Source organism: Ascaphus truei, chromosome 13 (genome assembly GCF_040206685.1).
Source record: "Ascaphus truei isolate aAscTru1 chromosome 13, aAscTru1.hap1, whole genome shotgun sequence".
Lineage (NCBI taxonomy): Eukaryota > Metazoa > Chordata > Amphibia > Anura > Ascaphidae > Ascaphus > Ascaphus truei.
In genome coordinates, this window is record NC_134495.1 from 5,615,546 (window position 1) to 5,640,092 (window position 24,547).

General features: G+C 43.6%; 1 protein-coding gene across 5 annotated transcripts in view; it reads left to right on the forward strand.

Moving 5' to 3' along the window:
* Positions 1-24,547, forward strand: part of CUX2 (cut like homeobox 2) — a 351,667-nt gene that overhangs the window by 146,046 nt on the left and 181,074 nt on the right. For 4 of the 5 annotated variants that reach the window (XM_075568157.1, XM_075568155.1, XM_075568153.1 and 1 more), the window contains exons 2-3: positions 5,180-5,290; positions 6,077-6,124. In XM_075568157.1, coding sequence (XP_075424272.1) covers positions 5,180-5,290; positions 6,077-6,124 — 159 coding nt within the window. Of the gene's footprint in view, positions 1-5,179; positions 5,291-6,076; positions 6,125-24,547 lie in introns of those variants that run through there. The other variant, XM_075568158.1, reaches the window with a different exon arrangement.

The following is a 24,547-nucleotide window of genomic DNA, read 5'->3' on the forward strand; positions in this document are numbered from 1 at the left end:
ATCACGGCGCCGTGACGTTGACGTCGGTGCGTCGCGGGCAATTGGCCCAGCGACGTCACTGCCCCGCCTCCCTCAGTCTCCCCCCGCCTCCCGATCGCGCCCGCTGGCGTCAGCGCGCCTCAGCCCTGCTACCCCCTCTATGGACTCAGCCTAAGAGTGCCTGGAAGTTATAATGTTATTCAGGTGTATGAAAAAGACCAATAGACACAGCAAGCCTATACAATGAATTAATGCTTCGTGCAGTGACACTGACCAAGCACACTACTGCAGGCACACTGATGCAGGCACACTACTGCAGGCACACTGCTGCAGGCACACTACTGCAAGCAGACTACTGCAAGCACACTACCACTACTGCAGGCACACTACTGCAGGCACACTACCACTACTGCAAGCACACTGCTGCAGGCACACTGCTGCAAGCACACTACTGCAGGCACACTGCTGCAAGCACACTACTGCAGGCACACTGCTGCAAGCACACTACCACTACTGCAAGCACACTACTGCAGGCACACTGCTGCAGGCACACTACTGCAAGCAGACTACTGCAAGCACACTACCACTACTGCAGGCACACTACTGCAGGCACACTACCACTACTGCAAGCACACTGCTGCAGGCACACTACTGCAGGCACACTGCTGCAAGCACACTACTGCAGGCACACTGCTGCAAGCACACTACCACTACTGCAAGCACACTACTGCAGGCACACTGCTGCAAGCACACTGCTGCAGGCACACTGCTGCAAGCACACTACTGCAGGGAGACTACTGCAAGCACACTACCACTACTGCAGGCACACTACCACTACTGCAGGCACACTACTGCAAGCACACTACTGCAAGCAGACTACCACTACTGCAGGCACACTACCACTACTGCAGGCACACTACCACTACTGCAGGCACACTACCACTACTGCAGGCACACTACCACTACTGCAGGCACACTACTGCAAGCACACTACTGCAAGTAGACTACTGCAAGCAGACTACCACTACTGCAGGCACACTACCACTACTGCAAGCACACTACCACTACTGCAGGCACACTACCACTACTGCAGGCACACTACCACTACTGCAGGCACACTACTGCAAGCACACTACTGCAAGCAGACTACCACTACTGCAGGCACACTACCACTACTGCAAGCACACTACCACTACTGCAGGCACACTACCACTACTGCAGGCACACTACTGCAAGCACACTACTGCAAGCAGACTACTGCAAGCACACTACCACTACTGCAGGCACACTACTACAAGCACACTACCACTACTGCAGGCACACTACTGCAGGCACACTACCACTACTGCAGGCACACTACTGCAAGCACACTACTGCAGGCACACTACCACTACTGCAGGCACACTACTACAAGCACACTACCACTACTGCAGGCACACTACTGCAGGCACACTACCACTACTGCAGGCACACTACTGCAAGCACACTACTGCAGGCACACTACCACTACTGCAGGCACACTACTGCAGGCAGACTGCTGCAGGCACACTACTGCAGGCCCACTACTACAAGCACACTACCACTACTGCAGACACACTACTGCAGGCACATTGCTGCAGGCACACTGCTGCAGGCACACTGCTGCAGGCATACACGCACCGGTACCACGGAGAAGGTATATACTGTGCATTATTAATCTAGTTATGATTACTGATTGTGTGTCTTCTACCATGGCTATTCTATCGTTATTGTGAACTATAATAATGTTTATACACTAGCATCAAAGCTGTTAACAATGAGACTGGATTAATGCTACTATTTAATATTACAGTATGCCCTAAGCACCTTTTTAGCAAGGCTATTTGAATATCAGCCAAAGGGGAAAAAAATGATATATATACGGTATATATCGACGCTGGTTTGGGTCGCTTTCAGTTGTATATCTGAATTTGTCATATTCTGTCCAATAAACCAATCCCCAAGAACTAAGGCTTCTGCAATTTGTGTTTGAGGAACAAAACCCTTTTATGATGAGCAGAAAAGATTTTTCTATTGTCTCTTCTGTTTTATTTGTGCGTGCATTGTACGGCAGGCGCAGCTTTTACTTCCCTCCGTCTCCGATAATGCCGTTATTATCTATCATCCTATCTGTAATCTGTTTCAGGGCCTGTGACAATGTGGGCCGCTGCTGCTTAATGATTGGCATGCATCACGTACAGCAGGTCACTGCTACACACTTTATTATTATCAATAAAGTATGTGAAAACTTCCCATTTCTGGACAGGCTCCAGTGTACAGATGTAGGCAGCTTCAGTGTTCTCGGTGCCGGGGGGGGGAACCCGCGCATTGCATCCCACGCCTTCCCCTGGCAGCGAGAAATTCTCTTTGTGGGGTCCCATTCGGCAGGTCAGACCCCCCCCCCCCCCCCACACCCCTCCACTCGGGGATTTTATTGTCCCCGGAGTCGCAGAGTTTCGCTTTTCTTCCCAACGGCGACAGGGACAGTAAGTCTGGATATATCTGTATTGAAATGCCATGCAGGAGTGCACAATGCCAGGAAGGCTGTGGCGACTGGTTCTTTGCACCAGGTTTATTTATTTAGCAAATGTGTTACCAGGCAGTAATACAGTGAGAGTTACCGCTCGTTCTCACGTATGTCCTAGGCACAGAGTTATGATGACAGATACATGGTTACAAATACATAGTTACATTAAGTGAGCAAGGTTATACATTATATCAGCGGTGCGCAAACTGGGGGGCGCGACCCCCAGGGGGGGCGTGAGACTGCCGACGGGGGGCGCGGGGTTTACAGAGGCCCCGCGCGCTTCCCGAAGGCACTTAAATTAAGTGCCGGGGGAGCTGCAGGGCCTCTGTAAACCTAACTTACCGTGGCTCCGGCGGCTTCCTCCCTTCGTCGCCATGGCAACGCGGTGTCAAAATGACGCTGCGAGGTCATGTGACATCACGTTGCTATGGCAACGTGATGTCATTACGCCGGAGCGCGGTTAAGTTGGGGTTGGGGGGCGCGGGAGTGAGAGGACAGCCGGCAGGGGGGCACCGGGAAAAAAGTTTGCGCCCCCCTGCATTATATACAAGGTTGGCAGCTGGCAAGCTTTGATAAACAACTCTCAATTATGCTAATAAACAAGGGTGCAAGGAAACACATTATTTGCTGACGATGTCCACTGATAAACAGCGCCTGACCTGGGTTGACCTGGCCTGGTCTGTGCTGACGAGGGATGGTGGATGACTTGTGAATTATTTTTCCCTTTGTCGCCGCCCAGTAACCTCTCTTCACAGCTGAGTGGGCTCTCTCTTCCTCTCTTTCTTCTCTAGGTTCTCTGAGACGTTAACTCCAAGAACCGAATTCAGGGAGATTTGTGGGTTCTGGCCCTAACAATGGTATCTTAATGAAAAAAAAGAACGTGGGAGGGGACATTCACAAAACCATGATAAAGGGTTATATCAGAGCTTGATTGACGTTAACTGTATTCAAGTTGATGGAAGGTAACGTCGGATCGAGCTCTGATGCCTCTTATTGAAACGTTGGTAATCTCTTATTTTTGCTTCACTGATGCTGCATTAAAGTCCGAGACTTGTGATGGTAAAAATAACTGAGACTCTGGCAATGATCTGAGCCAGGCCTGGTTGTTGTAGGGACCTTCTCAGGTGGAGTGCGAGGGCGAGAGAATGCCCTGTGCTTGGGGTGGGATTCGAGCCGCAGGGGAGGGAGGATCACGCTTGTGCCCTCTTCACTCCCTCTCCCCCCCACTTTCCCCCTTCCTCTCCCCTCCCTCTCCCCTCCCCCCACCCGTCCTGCCCTGTAGTTTTGGTCTGCCCCACTTTGTTTTCATTGGTCAGTGTTAAGCAGGACTGTGTATTCATTATAATCATGTCATGACTGGTGTGTATTTGATGTCCATCCATCCATTTGTTTATTGCTCTCATTTTTTAATTCTGTAGCCCATTAAAAAAAAAAGGAGTGAGACTGATTCGATCAGGGATACTCTCAGCAAATCAGTAACAGTTGTCAAGTCTGACCTCTGTGTATCCGTCCACATTAGCTCACCTCTAAGGCTGGTCATAAGTCCAGAACGCAAAGTGTCCTTTAAAGCTGAAATCCCACATTGTCGGTCAGTTGACTTTTTGAAGGGTCTCTAAATGGGGGGAAGTGTTTGTCAAGCAAATGTTTCCTTTCCCTTTATCCCACCCTGTCCTTATCAGAGGGACAACAAAGATAAGGGGAGGGGGGACCCTGGCTGTACAAGCGCTCGCTGCTCACACGGTGACATCACACAGTGACATCACACACAAGGGAAATTCCCATCCACCCCAAGTCTCACTTTAACAAATACTTATAGGTGGCAGATTTGGGTAAAACTGGCATCCACCCCCCAGGTGAGGCCCCTTAAATATGTCAGTGGAATTGGTTCACTTTGGTCCCAGGAGGAATTGTCCTTTTCTGTCCGGACTCCGCTGATCACCTTGAATGAAGACATTCCCTTAAAATTCAGAGCAGTGCCGCCATGTTCAACCCTATCCCTAATATCTCATGGCAATGATGTCACCTCTAAATCATTCACATAATTACCGGCATTAAAAAGACGAAGACTTTCAGAAAACTCCCGGCCAAGCTTATCTAAACTATTGTTGTAGGAATCTGCATTGATTTAATTAAACATCCCCTGCACTTACTGTGAACCGCGTTTGATTTAATGCGCGATGCACACGGGGTCTCCGTTTACTGCACATGGCACCTTCATTTCCCCATATTGTGCTGAAATTAAAAAGCCATATATATCTTTAAAACCCTTATTTATGAACACTTAAGCATAAGTAAGTCATGGTTGGAACGGTTCCCTCCTTTTTGATATATGCTGGTTGGCGGCAGAATATTTTTCGCATTAAGTCTCGGGGAATATCTTATTGTATTCCACAATGCTTAAAAAAGTTACTAGTGAACTTAGGCCTTCAAACCCTTTAAGAAAACCCGTACAGAACGGTATTGATTATACCAGTTTCTCATTATCTAAAAGCTGTCCCGATTTTGCATTGAATACATAGTTTTCTTTCTTAAATAATTCATGCTTGCAGTCAATAGTGCCGGCTGTCTTGGAATTGGAAGTTTGCAAACTTGGACATGACACGGTTACGTATGATATAAAAAGATAACGCGGCTTTTTTCCCCTTTCTGTTGCAGAAGGAGCTGAATTCTCTGGCGTCCGAGCTGGCTGCCCGGCAGGAGGACAGTGAACATTCTCATAAGCGCCTAATTGAACTCAGCCGGGAGTTTAAGAAAAATGTCCCAGAGGTACAGTATATACAGTATATTTGCTTTTACAGTATTTATGCATTTAAAAAAAAAATGGACATCTGACCTGTTTTATTTATTTATATACCATTGTTTTTATGCAGAGGTCAAACTGGGATGGGGCAGCACATCTCTCTCTGCCCTCTCTTCCCCCTTCCACCCCCCCCCCCCACTCTGACTCCCCCTCCACTCTCTCCTCCCCTCTCTCCCCTTCCTCACTACCCCCCACTCTCCGCCCCCTTCTCTCCTCCTCTACCCTCTCTCCCCCCTCCTCATTCTTACCCATCTCCCCCTCCTCATTATTCCCTCCCCTCCTCATTCTCCCCCCCTCTCTCTCCTCCTCCCTCTCCATCCCTCTCTCCTCAGTCTCCCCCCTCTGTCCCTCTCCTCCCTCCTCTCGCCACCCTCCTCACTCTCCCCCCTCTCTCCCTCACCTCCCGTCTCCTCCCCTCTCTCCCTCCCTATCGCCCCCTCCTCACTCTGCCCCCTCTCCTCCCATCTCTCCCTCTCGCTCCCCTCCTCACTCTCCCCCCTCTCTCCCTAACCTCTCCTCCCCTCTCTCCTCCCCTCTCGCCCCCTCCCCCCTCTCCCCCTCTCCTCAGCATCCCCAGTCTCCTCCCCTCTCTCCCTTTCGCCCCTCCTCACTCTCCCCCTCCCTCCCTCTCCTCCTCCCTCTCCTCCCCTCTCCCCCCTCCTCACTCTCCCCTTCCCTCCCTCTCCCTTTCCCTCTCCCCATCTCCCTCTCCCCCTCTCACTCGTGGTTAGTTGTTACATTTTCTTTTGCAGGAAATCAGGGAAATCGTGACTCCGGTTTTGAAAAGCTTTCAAGCCGAGGTAAGATAATAAAATCATTTATGCGCATTCATTTAAAATAACTTTCCATCTATCTAGAAGGATACAAAGGAGCAAGCAGTGGATGCAAAGAGAGCAATGAAAACAGTGACGCCTTCAATGGTTGCAATGGCTCCTCTGCTCTTCAATATTTTCCTGGCCACTCTGGCAGTGATGAGGTTAGGGTGCTGATGGGAATTGGGGGGCGCTCTCTAGCTTGTATCGAATGAACCGAAAAAATCTCACAGCAAAAGGCATCAGAAGAAGCCCTGCTCGTTTTCTCTGTGTATTTCTGACATTACCCTGGGGATACTTACTTACTACATTTACTATGTGATTTCATTCAACTCCTGCCATGTTTTATGCGTTTAAATATACTGAGCATCCTGTGATTTCTGTAGCAGGTTATAGCCCACCTCCCCAGCAGTGCAAGATCTTTGCAACACTTTCCTGTTTGTGATCATTTGTTGCCAATGTTCCCAGCAGTTTGAGCTGCAAACTGTAACAATAGCTAATGTTACCTTCAGTAATATAAGAATACATACTGTAGGAGCTGCTGAGTTACACTGACTAAAGGACTGATTGAAACTGAATGGCGGCCATTTAGTGAACCCTGGAAAGCCGGATCTTTGCTGATCGATCACAGGAGAAACAATTGATTGGCAGTTTAGGTAATTAGTTTTTAATAAATGTAATCAAAGGCTGCATATATACATTTTTAAAAAAAGATTGAATTTTTTTGAAGTGCCGCTTGGATTACCGCTGTAATGTGTCTATAAGGCTAAGTCCCCGGTGGTGGCTGCTGCATGCGCGCCTAGCGGCGCGTGCACAGCTTAAAACCGCGATCTGCGGTCTGTAGGCAGCGATGGGAGGCGCGGGGGGGGGGGGGGGCATGGCCAAAACTGGGGGGGAAGGAGGGGGCGGCCATGACGTCCGGCACAACACAAAGCACAGCCCAGTAGCTCAAAGCACTGCGCTCCCATTGGCCCAAGCTATATGCCCTGCTATTGGCTCCCAGCCCACCACGTGACCGCGTCGCCGCACGGAAACACAATCGTGTAGTGTCCCCTGCTGGCTGGCGCACCACCGCACTGCGTGAGCCAACACGCGAGAAAACACTGGGGCCTGCCACTACTGAGGTGAGTGACTGGTGTGCTGTGCGCCCACCGTGCGCGCCGCCATCACCACCGGCGACCGAGCCTAGGGCTGCGGCCAGACAGGGAGCGGGCGCTGGCGCTCATGCACGGTGACGTCACGCTCCCTGCTCGGCCGGGAGATTTGTGCCCGGCTAGGTGCGCGCACGGGGGAGGGGGGGCAATTCGGGGGGCGCGGCCATGACGTCACGGAGCTGTTTCGAACCACTCACGTGACGCTCGAGCGAGAGACCAATTCAATTTTGCTTGTTTCGGCATGCAGCTAAGCGCCGCGCATGCCCACGCTGACCACACACATTGCTGCAATGTGTTTCATCGCAGCCAGCGTGAGCGTGAGCGCCCGCCCAGCGCCACCCTGGCCGAGGCCTAATAAAACATTAACGTAAGCAGAGACCAGGTACACAGAGGAGGCTGACTCCCATATTTTTCAGCTCTCTGACCACCCCAGATGGATTCATTCCATGGCGGGTACATCCGTGCAGCAGAGTGGCATCACAGAGAATGAATCTGTGTATATTATTCTTGGTGCCACCAGATCATTGACGTTACTCTGCCAGCGGCAAACAGAGGTTTTTAGGAAACAAACCCCTTTCTAAACTGGTCAGTGTGACTTCAACAGCCATGTGTTACCTTTATTAATTAATGTTCGCATAACCCTACAGCAGGGGTGGGACAACGCCCGTCCTCACGGGCCACCAACAGGCCAGGTTTTCAGCATCTTTCAGCACAGGTCATGCAGTCAAAGACTGAGCCACTGATTGAGCCACCTGTGCTGAAGCAGGGATATCCTGAAAACTTGACCTGTTGGTGGCCTTTGAGGACTGGAGTTGTGTAGCAATACTGAATATGACTACTATTTGTATTTCCCTAGTGAGAGCAGAAATGCCGGCACCTTCACTTCTGATGCTCTGGCATTTGCGGGAATGGTCCATCGGTAATGCTGACCTCTGACGTCACAGGCGGGGAGCAGCCCTGCGGCCATCTTGGAAGAGGGCAACTGCCTTATCCTTAATAAAGTAGAGGTGCCACAGCACTACGGAACCCCAGGGTGGGGAATCTCTCTAAAGCAACCGAGGGCTTGAACTAGAGCCACGGGAATGTTCTTACAGCAACCACAGGGCCCTGTCTGTCTCCAGCACCATTGTAAACTGGGGATATGGTGGAAGGCTCTATGCTGCAAATATACAGTCCAAGTTCCCCCTGTACAAGAGCCTCACACATGGAAGACTCTGGGGGGGGGGGGGCATTCACATTGTCTCACACAGTTGACACCTACATCGTCACTCGGCTGTCAACCGTGCTCCTTCCAATGTTAGTCACTGGCACTTCGTGGAGAGTTCAGTTTCCATATCGTTGTCAAACACACACATTTTGAAGGATTATTATTAAGCCGCGTTATATGACGGTAATAGGTTTAGAGGTCACTACAGCCTGTGCGTGATGCGTCACCTGTATACACCTTACAGAAAACCTGAAGGTTTCAGCTTTTACCCTTTAGGGTTTGGCTAGATGGACAAACGCACAACATGGTCACGGAACACCGGATACGTTAACGGTTCTTCGGGGGACTTTAAATCTGTGTTTATTCTCCAGAACAAACTGTGTGTGTCTGGAAGTGTGCGGAGATATTCTGTATCGCAGGGTTCTTCAACTAATTCTCCACAAGGGGCCACATCAAAAAACCTTTAGGAGCAGGCGGGCCACGAGCTTCTTGTAATGTCATTTTAGATACATTTAAAGACTTTCAAATGATAACATTTTGCCAGCATTTACAACATGATATACATGTACATTCCCTTATCGTGCACGTGAGTGTCAGTGGGACACTCACTACCCAAGCAACAAGTCTGACATTATCTGGAGCAGAGAGTCCCAGGGCCACAGCAAGCCCCAACCAAAGGGCCCGGCCATATTATATACTGGGACATGTTACTAGCCAGGTATACAAATATCTACACTATGTTTGTTTGTTTGTTAGATTTTCGTTTAGAAGGATCTATGGGAGCTGAGGAGTGTACAGAGCAGTGTTTCTCAGGACCCCCCAGCCAGGCCAGGTATTAGGGATAATCAATGAATGATATATTATTATATGTGTGATTCGCTGGTTATCCCCAGTACACGGCCTGCCTGGGGAATCCTATACATATACTCATAATACAGCCTAGGGCAGGGCAGGGCCGGAGAACTCCAGTCCTCAAGGGCCACCAAGAGGTCAGGTTCTAAGGATATCCCTGCTTCAGCACATAATGACTGAGCCACTGATTGAGCCACTTGCGCTGAAGCAGGGATATCCCTAATACCTGACCTGTTGGTGGCCTTTGGGGACTGGAGTTGGCCGGCCCTGTCCTAGGGAATTTGTTCCAATACAAGAAGGAGGGGAACACTTCTTAAGAAAAACGGCATGAAAACACCACTCTGGACTAACATTTATGGACTAACTTGCATATATCACCATTATTATTATTATTATTATTATTATTATTATTATTGTTCGCTCTCAGCAATCTTTATTTATTTATTTATGTTTTTACTTATAGTGATACTCGGCATCATTGTTCAGAACAGCATGTTAATATGGTTATTAGTCAAAGCCTTCCAGCTTCCCAACTGGCCCCCCAATGACCGCTGCATTACATGGCTTTTACAGCATAGCCTGGGCTTCACAATGCAGAATCGGCGTCCAAATTGAGTCGGAAAGTTTGAAAAGACGTAAGCTGTAGTCGTGTCCGACGTAAGGAACTCGATGCAAACAGGCAGAGCAGTAAATTACTGTTATTGCTCTGCATGATGCTAATGGAGCCTATTTAATATACAGACTCATTAGCACAAAGCAACCAGTGTTTGCACCAACATTGAAGCCCATGAAGTCCTCTTTCCATTTCACACTGATTGTCAAAATAAAGGAAGCCATGTATTTTCCTGGCTTTCAAGAATAGAACGTACTGCATCCATATAATTGGCCTAATGAATGGAGGGTACTTGAAATGGACAAACTTTGAATATTCGTGAATAGAAAAACCGGAGCAAGACGAAAGCCCTGCTAATTACAAAAGTTGCTTTACAAAAGATAATTCAAAGCAATAATTTTGCAAACATAATCATCTAGCACAGATGGGAATTTTGATGAATGGTTTGCAACATGCAATTAGCAGATCTTGCAGTTACATATCATTAACCCCCGGAGCATCCAAATTATTTTCTCATTATTAGCTGAAAAGGTAAAATTAAGCTGACTAGACTGCAAAGGGAAGAAAATACAATTAATTACCTCCATTTATTATAATCATTATTTTAAACATACTTAAAAAAAAAAAGCAAGCCTGATATCGTTGAAAAGATCAGAATGAAAGGTTTTGTTATGCTAATTCGCAGATTAAACTTTTATAAAATGCCCACAGCAAATATATATATTTTTTAAAATGCTACTTTTTCAGTGTGAATGCTTTGTGTTTTGAATCACTGTGAAAACGGCATAATGTCTTTTAAAATAGACTCTGAACGACATTAAATGAAGCAGAAACCTCAGTCCTGCAGGTAGAGGTGAGAGTGCTAGTCTTGGTGGGTGTTGAGTAGATGGCAATGTCTTGCAGAATATCAGGTTCAGTCTCAAACCATGATAACAGGACAAAGTGAGCCACTAGATCTCTTTCTAACTAGATCTCTTTCCCACTAGATCTCTTTCACACTAGATCTCTTTCCCACTCGATCTCTTTCTTTGCGTTGGATGGGAATTCAGTTGTAACACAGTTTGCATTGGTGTTTATTTGAAAAACCAAATTGGTAGAACAGCAGGAACCCGAAAAAAGCACCGATCAACTCACCCTGGATTGCAAAAATAAAAAAAGTTTATTAAATCACATTGTAAAAAAACAAAAAACAGACTAACATAAAAAACGAAACCTCCTACGCGTTTCAGGCTCAACAAAGCCCTTTCTCAAGGAGTGTAATAGGGGTCTGATGGAATGATGTATATAGCCCCTCCTCTGAACTCTCAAACACCGGAAATACATACAGGTGATTGAAACATGTATGTCATTTAACGCCAAAATGTGTCCATGTCTCTATAATCATGAGAGATAGGGAAAAGGGTGAATCATACATCCATCTTGGGACATGCATCAATAGATAGTTAAAAGTGGACAAAGTAATCTACGGTATAAGTAAATTCGATGTCACACAAAGAAAATTGATACAGATTATATTAAATGGAAATATATCCCAATAGGTGATTAACTAAACTATCCCCATCACATGAGAGACCAGGACACACATCTGCACATTAATTACACAAACACAGGAAAAAAGGCATGACTTTCATAATATGATGAACAGGATACAGAAAAGGAGATGTTTCTCAAAATATATAAAACTATAGTGTATATAAAAAATTATACATGAAGGATATATATTTGTACATAAGAAAATGTGAAATGGAAGAAAAAGAACAAAAAAAGGGCAAAAGAGAAGAAAAGAAAACTAAGGGACAAAACTAATTATAAAGTATTGATTTAGCAAAAAAGAAGACAAAACAAGTCATATTAGTATGATCTATGAACTGTAATTGTACCCATGAGAAGATAAAAAATCTACTCCGGGAAACAAATATATATATAAGAATCACATCAATTGAATATATTATTTAATAATTTATATATATTATTATATGATATGACTCAACACTTCAAAGGTAATACTCAGAATTCAAAACGAATAATAGACTTATATTTAGAGGGTTAAATGTTATATAGATGTTGATGAGGAACCAATGCAATATAACATGAGAGAGTACCCAAAGGAAAAATGAACTTAGATCATAAAAAGTATTTCAAATCCCAATGGGTATTTAACCCATTTGGGATAAGAGTATTTAAAGAAAAAATCCAATGGGCCTCTCTCTTGTATAGTGCATTGGTTCTGTCACCTCCATGGCTATGAATCTGAACAGTTTCAATGGCAACACATTTAAAATTGACAAGAGAACCATTTTGACATGTATCAAAGTGTTTGGACACAGGACGTTCTTTATCTCGTTTAAGAATAAGTCTCGTGTTCCATTACTCGAATTTTGAACATACGAGACGCGAGACCAATGTATCTTTTGTTGCAACCGCATATTAGCATATAGATCACAAAATCGGTGTTACAGTTGATAAAGGTAGTTATGTTATATGATCTGGTATTCTCCATATCTGAAAAAATTCTTGTTTTGGTAACATATGGACAATTTTTACATCGATTACACGGATAACAACCTGTCAGTTTTGGGAAAAATTCTCTTTTAGAACAGATTTTGTCTGTTTTAATTACACTTGGAGAGATATTACCCAATGTTGGTAATTTTTTTAAAACAAATTTGGGAGTCATTGATGTTACCTACACAAGATTGCATTGGTGTTTAGTCTGACGCATTACATTCTTGGATCCAGAGTTGGATTCTTCATTGGAAGGGAGAATTTGTGATGTTTGTTGATGGACAGATCTACAGTATCCGTTCTATCTACCTTGGAGCACAGCCACTGATTCTTTATGTATTAATAGAGGATCATTGAGTCACGGTGCAGTCTATGTCACATTAAGGGGGCTGCATACAGAAGAAATCAGGGATTATCTTTCAGAATTCCTGGGGACATTCAAGAAGTTTCTTGATGAAGATCCAGTTTAGGACGAAAAATATTCATAATATAACACATGTAAATTCATATTCTACAAACACTGGGGTCCTGCTTACTAAAGATGCTCCGGACTTGTTTTGATCAGCTGTGTGGGGCACCGGTAGAACTTTATTTCGGTATTGTGGTTGAATGGTTTTCTCCCTTGTCCGACTCTGTTTTCCTCGATTCTTGTTTCACGTGTGGCTGTGTGAATAAATCTCATTTCAAGGTTACATAGTGGCACATGTTGAGAATGTAATGGGCATTCCCCTCCTGCCTCTAACCTATTAAACATTTCTGTGTCATTAACATAGAAGCATAGAATTTTACAGCAGAAAAGAACCACTTGGCCCACGTTGTCTGTTGCAAAATCTCTGACCCGATTGGGTGCTTGGCCTTCTTTCATATGTACGATAGTCTGATGTCTACCCCAAGCATTCCTTTATTGTATTGACCTCGATCATTTTTGTTGGGAGGCCTTTCCTCAAATCCATCCACCTTCCATGGAGAAGTCCTTACTCACATTTCCCGAGCCTCCCAGCCCCCCGTTTCATAGCATGACATTCCCTGAAATATGCCTCCTTCCTTCCTTCTTTGTTGAAATCCGTAATGTATTTTGCATTTCGATCAAATCCCCCTCTCCCATTCTCCTCCAAGCTATTCAGATTGAGGTCCTTTAGTCTTTCCTGATGTTTTGTGATGTAGACCATTGGTTTCCAACTGCAGTATTCAAGGACCACTAGCGGTCGAAGTTGGAAGAGTCGAAGTTGGTCCTCGCATGAGCATCGGTGGGTGCATCATTTCGAGTGAATTACCTGTGCTCAAGCAGGGAAATCATTCAAACCTGGCCTGTTAGGGGTCCTTGAGGACTGGAGTGGGGAACCACTGATATAGACCAGGGGTGCGCAAAGTTTTTTTGCGGCACCCTCACTGTGTGCCAGCCCCAGTGCTTGCGCCACCCCTCTCCAGTGAGCTGGCGTCAAATGATGTCACGTGACCCCGCAGCGTCATTTGACGCGCATTGTCATGGCGACGTGAAGCCAGCTGAATCCCGGTATGTTTATGTTGCAGAAGTCTCGTGCGGTCTCCCGGTATTTAATTTAAATGCCTCGAGGAAGTGCGCAAGACCTCTGCAACAGCCTGCGCCCCCCCAGAAAAATCACAGGTGCGCCCCCAGTTTGCGCACCCCTGATATAGACCATACATCATTTTATCAGCTCTGCTTTGCATGAACTCTTGTTCAGTTTTCTCCTGTATGGGGCTGTGAACAACATGCACCAAGCGGCGCTGTTCCATATGACACCCTCGTAAAGATACCATTCTATTTAATGAGTCATAAGTTGTCCTATGGGATAGCACCACTTAGTAAATACGAGCCTATAATTGTAAGAGTACCGCTGTCCAATGACCAGCCCCTTTTGTTGATGGACACGTAAGCCATTAGCCTTCACTCACTTCCTTCTCGTGGACTGCGAGGGGGTGGGGGGAGAGTAAAGAGGTTGGTAGAATGTATTCCCATGAGACAGCAGCCCTGCTTAATACCTTAATAGTTAGAGGAAACTGGTTCCAAAGTGCAAAGCTTTTGCCTGTCTACTGAAGCAACGTTGTCACAAGTCAAGAAATGCATATTCCTTTCTAATTTGTGTCAAATTAATGTTGCACAGTATATCAAACTCTTGAAGTTTAATCTATGAGATCAAGTGAGTGATTGATCTGTCTCAGGACCTAAAACCTCAATATATATATAAATGGCCTTTCAAAATGGATTAACTACTTAAACTTCTCAATGCATTAAAGACTAAAATACATGACTGCTTGTAAACTGCAGAAGGAAAGTTTGAATGTAAAGATATTTGATTGGTAAACTTCTTCGAAGAGAAACCCTGATAAAGCGCATACTGTCAGAGGTAGCGATGCAAATTTCAGGGGATACGTAGATGATGTGCTTTGCTTCAGGATTGGGGGCGCCAAAAATATTTTTCCATCAATATTCGCTGGTGTCAAAATATACGAAACTTATTTTCTGAGTGTTTATTTTTTTATTTTCATCTCATGTTGAACTTAAAGGTATACAAGTGAATGCCAATTCAGTCCCAGCAAATATATGTAACTCTTAGAGTGAGAAACATTTGACCAGTTACAGACGCAAACGTTAAATGCATCCCATTATAACATTGTCTCAAGCAGCTTCTGTCTAACCATTCTATAACCACTCCCAATACACTGAGAGAGAGCAATGTTGACGCAAAGCATGCTGGTAGATTGGCACCAATGGATGTAATGGGAAATTTATGCTTTTAGCACTTTACTTAATGACATGATGGCCTTGTGCTACCATTGAGACCTAATGTGCATAGCATGAACATGGTTCAGTGTATCGTGGTGTGAATATTTATCAACACATCCTACCCCTCCAACCTTATATATACAAATTAATGTAGCAAGCAATACCAATTTTATTGTCATTAGCTAGGGAAGATTACCCCTGAAGCTTAAAGCAATTATTAATATCTTACTCCGTATTCCACAAAGTAAGGTTAACCCTCTCGAGTGCCCCAATATATCAGTGTCGCTTTGCTCTGCAGTGTGCTGCAGGAATGAATTTTTCATGCACGCCTACTTTCCTACACAACAGAAAGAGGCTGAGCTGTATTTCTGCCACGGTATGCTAATTGCAAAGTAACTTAATGACCCAATTACATGGAAGCAGATAGCTGAGAGTTATTACATGTCAAGATTATGTACTCCCTCTTATCTGTAGAAATGGCGCCAAAGGAAGACAAGGCCTAGCTTTTAATCCTGACACGTCTGTGCTTTGAACTGCCTGCTTTTCCTTGATAGGCTATTTAAAGCAGCCATCCCACTAAGTAGATATTTTTGAGTGAACACTACCAAGCCTCCTGCTCAGACACTAGAAGTATTGAGGACACACAGTACAGTGGGGACTTCTAACGGCCACAGCTACTACCCATTTGCATTGCATATAGGGCAACTTGAAGCTAAGCTATCCGAACACAAAGGGCTCTACGTATCAAAGGCAATATTTAGAAGCAAAGTTGTTATTTTGTCACAACTCGCACTGAAATGTACCTGCACAAGGCAGCATCTATGTGTTAATCTTCGTCTCACCATTGTCGGGCATGTCTGCGCCTGTCTCCAGAAGATGAGGGGATTATGGAGCAGTAGGGGTTGGGGCAGAGTTCTGTTTGCATATTGGTGCAGGTCGACGTATTTAGAAATGAGCGGTACTTCTCTTGACAGTTTTCTGTGTTAGTTTTCTCCGTTACCTTAAAGGTGATGCAGCCAATTAGGAGGAGGTGTCAGGAGCCCGGGGGTGGGGGCAAAGAGAGGAGGAAACAGCATGGAGCGAAGGTGTGTGTGTGTGTGTCTCGAGAGTGTTGCACCTTTCACTATTGTGTCCAGTATTCTTGGAGAAGCCCGAAGCACATCTGAAGCATGGAATCCTTACCAACAGAGCTTATATTTTAAGAAGTACTGGAAAATGAGAAAAAACTACTACTGTACCTCTATATGAAAAATATATCATTTGGCATGGGTTTATTCTGTGAGCAAACAATACGCATGATTGTAGTGATAGGAAGTTGGCCAGAACATTAGTAAAATTAAGAAGCAGTATTTTGTTTTCATATATACAATACCACACTTTGTGCAATAAATTAGAAATGGATTTGTTTTCAGTTAAGCCGTTATTTGCACTGGTCCTGTTGCATTTCTTATTAGAAATAATTTAATCTAAAAAAAAAAAAAAAAAAAAAAGAATCTATTGATTTCTCTTGTACATCCTCAAATTATGAACGTGAAAGGCATATTTATATAACTTTTCTCTTAACTAGCATTCTCATGCTGTATTTTCATAATATCGATCTTCTTGACATGTCTTTCTTTTTGGCCTTGTGAAGATGTATCAAGCTTTTGCTTATAGAGATTTTGGTTGCAGGTGGGGTTACACTGGAATAAATTATAACTAATGTGTTTTAGATAATAATTTGCACGCGTGTTTACTAGAGGTGTTCCTGACCCCGTGTTTCTAGTTTGGGATTATAGTGGAATATAAAGTAAATAAAAATGAATTCAGTAACGTGGAATTGAATTCAAACATTTTAAAAACGTTTAGAAATATGAATGATATAATATTTAAATAGTTAATAAAATGAGCACTTGTGGTGCATTTGCATGTATCAGACAATTCTGTAAAAATGTCTTTCCCCATTATCGCTTAACATGCACTTACCAGAACACCCTCCTACTGTCTCTGTACGTTCTTCCTACCTAGCAATTAGATTGTAAGCTCTTCGCAGCAGGGACTCCTCTTCCTAAATGTTACTTTTATGTCTCTGAAGCACTTATTCCCTTTGTGTTATTTATATCTTATTATGTGTTATATATATCTTATTATTTATATGATTGTAGCTATTACTGCTGTGAAGCGCTGTGTACATTAATGGCGCTATATAAATAAAGACATACATACAGTCAGTCCTTCCACTGCAGACAAGTATTGCTAAATACCAATGTGTTATTAAAAATAAAGTGAGGTTATCATAACTGGTTAAACTTCCTGTGTATAACGGAAAGATGGTAGTGTGCGTGCCTTACATATCACAGACTCGATGCGCAATCAGACCATATTACAATAAACTGTAGCAAGTTCCCAAATCAGAAAGAGGTGCCCATATTAAGTGTCAAAAGTATAATATTGCACAAAGGCTAATCAAGTCCCTAAGACAGGGGTTCTCAACTCCAGTTCTCAAGACCCCAAAGCAGGTCAGGTTTTAAGGATATCCCTGCATCAGCACAGGTGGCGCAATCAGTGGCTCAGTCAAAGGGACATCATATCTGGGTTACGGAGCTCTGGGGTTTTGTCATGTATTCTGCATTAGCGACGTCACAATTAAATAACATACGTTTGCACCGATTTTTCTTGTGCATTGTGTTTGCTGCATGTTCCTGAGAGAGGCTCTATCAGGAGCCGAAACCTTGAATTAACCTTCACCAAAACGAGTATATACAGTATATATACAGTTAGGTCCGGAAATAATTGGACACTGATACAAGTTTTGTTATTTCGGCTGTGTACCAAAATAAATTCAAGTTACAGTTAAATAATGAATATGGGCTTAAAGTGCAGCCTATCAGCTTTAATTTGAGGGTATTCACATCCAAATTGGAGGAAGGGTTTAGGAATTACATCTCTTTAATACGTAGCCCCCTCTTTTTCGAGGGACCAAAAGTAATTGGACAATTGACTCAAAAGCTGTTTCATGGACAGGTGTGGGCTATTCCTTCGTTATTTCAGCATCAATTAAGCAGGTAAAAGGTCTGGAGTTGATTCCAGGTGTGGCATTCGCATTTGGAAGCTGTTGCTGTGAACCCACAACATGCGGTCAAAGGAGCTCTCAATGCAAGTGAAACATGGCATCCGTAGGCTGCAAAAGAAAGAAAATCCATCAGAGAGATAGCAGGAACATTAGGAGCGGCCAAATCAACAGTTTGGTACATTCTGAGAAAAAAAGAACGCACTGGTGAGCTCTGCAACACAGAAAGGCCTGGACGTCCACGGAAGACAACAGTGGTGGATGATTGTAGGATCCTTTCCATTTTAAAGAAAAACCCCTTCACAACATCCAGCCAAGTGAAGAACACTCTCCAGGAGGTAGGCATATCATTATCCAAGTCTACCATAAAGAGAAGACTTCATGAGAGCAAATACAGAGGGTTCACCACAAGGTGCAAACCATTCATAAACCTCAAGAATAGAAAGGCCAGATTAGACTTTGCCAAACAATATCTAAAAAAGCCAGCCCAGTTTTGGAACAGCATTCTTTGGACAGATGAAACTAAGATCAACCTGTACCAGAATTATGGGAAGAAAAAAGTATGGAGAAGGCTTGGAACGGCTCATGATTCGAAGCTTATCACATCATCTTTAAAACACAGTGGAGGCAGTGTGATGGCATGGGCATGCATGGCTTCCAATGGCACTGGGTCACCAGTGTTTATTGATGATGTGACAGAAGACAGAAGCAGCCGGATGAATTCTGAAGTGTATAGGGTTATATTGTCTGCTCAGATTCAGCCAAATTCAGCGAAGTTGATTGGACGGCGCTTCACTTTACAGATGGACAATGACCCAAAACATACTTTTAAAGCAACCCAGGAATTTTTTAAGGCAAAGATGTGGAATATTCTGCAATGGCCGAGTCAATCACCTGATCTCAACCCGATCGAGCATGCATTTCACATGCTTAAGACAAAACTTAAGGCAGAAAGACCCACGAACAAACAACAACTGAAGACAGCTGCAGTAAAGGTCTGGCAAAGCATCACAAAGGAGGAAACCCAACGTTTGGTGATGTCCATGCGTTCCAGACTTCAAGCAGTCATTGCCTGCAAAGGATTCTCGACAAAGTATTAAAAATGAAAAATGTATTTATGATTGTGTTAATTTGTCCAATTACATTTGAGCCCCTGAAATAAGGGGACTGTGTATGAAAATGGTTGCAATTCCTAAACGTTTCATACGATATTTTTGTTCAACCCCTTGAATTAAAGCTGAAAGTCTGCACTTCTATTGCATCTCGGTTGTTTCATTTTAAATCCATTGTGGTGGCATACAGAGCCAAAATTATGAAAATTGTGTCTGTGTCCAATTATTTCCGGACCTAATATATATATATATTGCAATAGAAGTAATCACAGGACTTTTCAAATGAATAAAGATTTATTGAACAGCCAATGTTTCTCAAGATATTTATTGTCAGAACCAAACTTTGACCATTCAATAAATATTTATTCTTGACTTGAAAAATGTAATGCGTTCCAACTTCTATTGTACGGTTCTACAGTATGAAAGCGTATAGTTCACCCGGGCAACAGAGTTAGTGGAGTGCCACTGCCCTGCTGTTCTATAAATAAATATAAACATACATATATATACAGTTAGGTCCGAAAATAATTGGACACTGATACAAGTTTTGTTATTTTGGCTGTGTACCAAAATAAATTCAAGTTAGAGTTAAATAATGAATATGGGCTTAAAGTGCAGTCTATCAGCTTTAATTTGAGGGTATTCACATCCAAATTGGAGGAAGGGTTTAGGAATTACATCTCTTTAATATGTAGCCCCCTCTTTTTCAAGGGACTAAAAGTAATTGGACAGTTGACTCAAAAGCTGTTTCATGGACAGGTGTGGGCTATTCCTTCGTTATTTCATCATCAATTACGCAGGTAAACGGTCTGGAGTTGATTCCAGGTGTGGCATTCGCATTTGGAAGCTGTTGCTGTGAACTCACAACATGCGGTCAAAGGAGCTCTCAATGCAAGTGAAACAGGGCACCCTTAGGCTGCAAAAAAAAAGAAAATCCATCAGAGAGATAGCAGGAACATAAGGAATGGCACAATCAACAGTTTGATACATTCTGAGAAAAAAAGAACGCACTGGTGGGCTCTGCAACACAAAAAGGCCTGGACGTCCACGGAAGACAACAGTGGTGGATTATCGTAGTATCCTTACCATGGTAAAGAAAAACCCCTTCACAACATCCAGCCAAGTGAAGAACACTCTCCAGGAGGTAGGCATATCATTATCCAAGTCTACCATAAAGAGAAGACTTCACGAGAGCAAATACAGAGGGTTCACCACAAGGTGAAAACCATTCATAAGCCTCAAGAATAGAAAGGCCAGAATAGACTATGCCAAACAATATCTAAAAAAGCCAGCCCAGTTCTGGAACAGCATTCTTTGGACAGATGAAACTAATATCAACCTGTACCAGAATGATGGGATGAAAAAAGTATGGAGAAGGCTTGGAACGGCTCATGATCCGAAGCATACCACATCATCTGTAAATCACAGTGGAAGCAGTGTGATGGCATGGGCATGCATGGCTTACAATAGCATGGGGTCACTAGTGGTTATTGATGATGTGACAGAAGACAGAAGCAGCCGGATGAATTCTGAAGTGTATAGGGATATATTGTCTGCTCAGATTCAGCCAAATTCAGCAAAGTTGATTGGACGGCGCTTCACTTTACAGATATACAATGACCCAAAACATACTGCGAAAGCAACCCAGGAGTTTTTTTAAGGCAAAGAAGTGGAATATTCTGCAATGGCCGAGTCAATCACCTGATCTCAACCCGATCGAGCATACATTTCACTTGCTGAAGACAAAACTTAAGGCAGAAAGACCCACGAACAAACAACAACTGAAGACAGCTGCAGTAAATGCCTGGCAAAGCATCACAAAGGAGGAAACCCAGCGTTTGGTGATGTCTTCCGTCCAGACTTCAAGCAGTCATTGCCTGCAATGGATTCTCGACAAAGTATTAAAAATGAACATTTTATTTATGATTGTGTTAATGTGTCCAATTACATTTGAGCCCCTGAAATAAGGGGACTGTGTATGAAAATGGTTGCAATTCCTAAACGTTTCATACAATATTTTTGTTCAACCCCATGAATTAAAGCTGAAAGTCTGCACTTCTTTTGCATCTCGGTTGTTTCATTTCAAATCCATTGTGGTGGCGTACAGAGCCAAAATTATAAAAATTGTGTCAGTGTCCAATTATTTCCGGACCTAACTGTATCTCAGAAAGGCAAGCCAAAGAGGTTGAGTACTATGGTGCCCGGTCGATAGGTCGGAATGCAGAAGTCTCGAGAAAAGTCCCGACAGGACCAAAATCGTCTCCTTCTAGACATATATATATATATATCAGTACCGCAAGAATGGATCCAATCAGAGCATTTATCTGTTTCCTATTTGGATCGCCTACATAGTTACTGGCACGTGGTCCCGAATAACCCACAAAACGAATATTTCTGGGACCTGGATTTGAAAATCCCGACACTCCCCTCGTGTTTGTGTGTTTCGGATTCCTAACCTGCCCACCCTTAATATTTACCAAGCAGCCGTCTTCAGCCGTAAGGCATCCTACAGCCCATTCAAATCAGTGAGCTGTTAGGTGTCTTCCAACACAGGGAGGTGTCTCAGGGCTGAAAACTGCTGGGTAAATAATGACTTTTATGTCAGGCAGAAACTGATGGTGCCGATCAAATTAAACACTATACATCTGAAATTGCAAAACTAAACGTGTACTGATGCTGGACGGCTAACCTTGCATACCTCTCTATTGCAACGCTGCATCAGTCAATCAGCAACTGCTCATTTCATTTCTGTTTGTTTTCACAATACGAATCTCTTCCCAGTGATATCCACCTTTCCCCATCACTTCTGAGGTCTGATTTTGAAGATAAAAAAAGAGCATCCTCTTTCATCCAGGATCTCTTAGCTCATCAAAGTTCTTGGCTCTAATTGTGCACGAGTTTGTGATGTTGGAGAGGTGTGAGTGGAAGGAATGATGGTGGCGTTACATGACAACCTTTAATATTGTGATGTATCACATTCTGCTAAATCTTTGCATCACTTTGTCCTTTTTATTGCTCGGGCCAGGTCTGAGGTGGCATACATCTCCATGGTTTAACTATCTGTCAAATGTAAGAACTTGGCTGACAAGCTTCTTCCATTTGCTGCAGCTGTGCGCAGAGTATGCGGCCGGGCGTCGAAAGCAAGATCGTCTCGTGTCGATGCATCATATGTCAATTCACTGCAGAGAAAATGTAGTCTCTGAATTCAACTGTTGGACTTTTGGATAACTATGAAGGCTTTGTATCAAATTCCCACAGCTGCTAAACAGGTGCAAAACAGATGCACCTTCCAACGGGAAAGCTTGTTTTCAATAGGAAAAGGTGTTAATGTTACACTACATTTTGCCAAAGTTTTGCAGGCAGTAGGCTGATATCCATTCCCCTATTTAATATATGAGCACAGTTGGAGTGCCAGGTTACTGATGCATTTATCAGTGACCTCACGTATCTTCTCCTTCATAGAATATATTTTTGTGTAGTGTGCTGTGTTAGGCAGCAGAAAAATACAGTTCTTTAAGTGAAAAAATTGGACGGGCATCACGGTGTTTCAGTTGGCTAACTGATGTTTCTTTTTATTGCTAACTGTACAGTAGTAAGTAACTGTTACAGTCCCAGAGGCCATTGGAATTATGTTTGAAGGAGTTATCCAAGGTGCTGAAAGCTTCCATCTTAAATCCGCGGTTCCTCTTGCCCGTTTTTTTTTATTTTATTTTTAAATAAACGCAGCCGTTCCGCCTTTACTGCAATGTAATTATCTAAGCTGCTGATGGATCTGCTCTCCCATCGATCGATCGGCGAAGATCCTGCTTCCCAAGGCACCAAATATGGCCGCCCTGTGATTTCCTAAATATTTGCTATAGCGACCCAAGGAAGCTTAATGCATTAAATTATTACAAAGGACATATTGGGGGGGTGGGGGGGGGGTAAATGCAGTAAGTTATCTAATACTACATAGCTGATTTTGAATGAAATGCTACTTTAAATGCAAATGATAAGATAAGCCAGCTCCAGCCATCAAGATCTACCAACAATTCATGTTTTCAAGATATCCCTGCTTCAGCGCAGATGGCTCAGTCTTTGACTTTGACCACCCCTGATCTACAGAGACAAAGTGTTTCTAAGTGGGCCTTTGTCTAGCATGTGAATGACTGGGACATGTATGTACATATGTTTGGCTAATATTTTATAATAGTATGATATGGTTCAGTTCTAATTATGATTTACTTTCTGTGTTAATACAATTATGTAAATAAACATGTGTGTATATATATATACTAAGTCTCCAGAAGTGCGGCGTCTCTCACTGCGTTACCGTGCGTCGCGAGATTCTATACAGAATCACCCTTTTGACTGGCTGTGGATTGGAGAGAGTGATCGGAGTGCTACAGCCACGATCCCACCCACAGCGGAGCCTGGGACTGCGCCGGGTGTGTACTGACATCACTTCCGGGTCATTAGCAAAGCGGAAGACGCACAATGCGAAGTACACGCGGAGAGACAGTGAGGCGTATACTGAGCCGAGCTGGGGATTGTCTGAGTATTATACTCAAATCTGCGAGCCATGAGCCGTTGTGTGTGAGTTGAACCACAATTGATTTTATTAGTGTAATAAATTGTTCAAGCAATATTACACCAGGAGAGCGCGCCTCTCTTTTCCTTTCCCACACACACACACACACACATATATATATATATATATATATATATATATATATATATATATATATATATATATATATATATGCAAATACAACTGTATGCTCATCTGCATGTCTTAGGCAGGTCTGCAACCCCGCCTTTCCCCATTATCACCCAGCATACAGCACTTCCACTGCAGCAAGGGATTCTGGGAAATGACATGCAAATGAGCACACAGTGTCACTTTTTGCCTCAATAACCATTATTTGCTTTCCTGTGGAGGGTTTTTGTCACTTTTTTTACTCACCATAACTTAACTCAGTATTATGGTGTATATATATATATATATATATATATATATATATATATATATATATATATATATAATCCAATTCACAGCCGGCACACCATATGCAAGTAAATAAGTTTTGGTGCTTATCCCATAAAGCAATAACAGACCATACGATACCGGTTGCAACACGACATCAAGGGACAGCACGCAGGTAAGTAAATCATGAATTTTCTATATTTGATA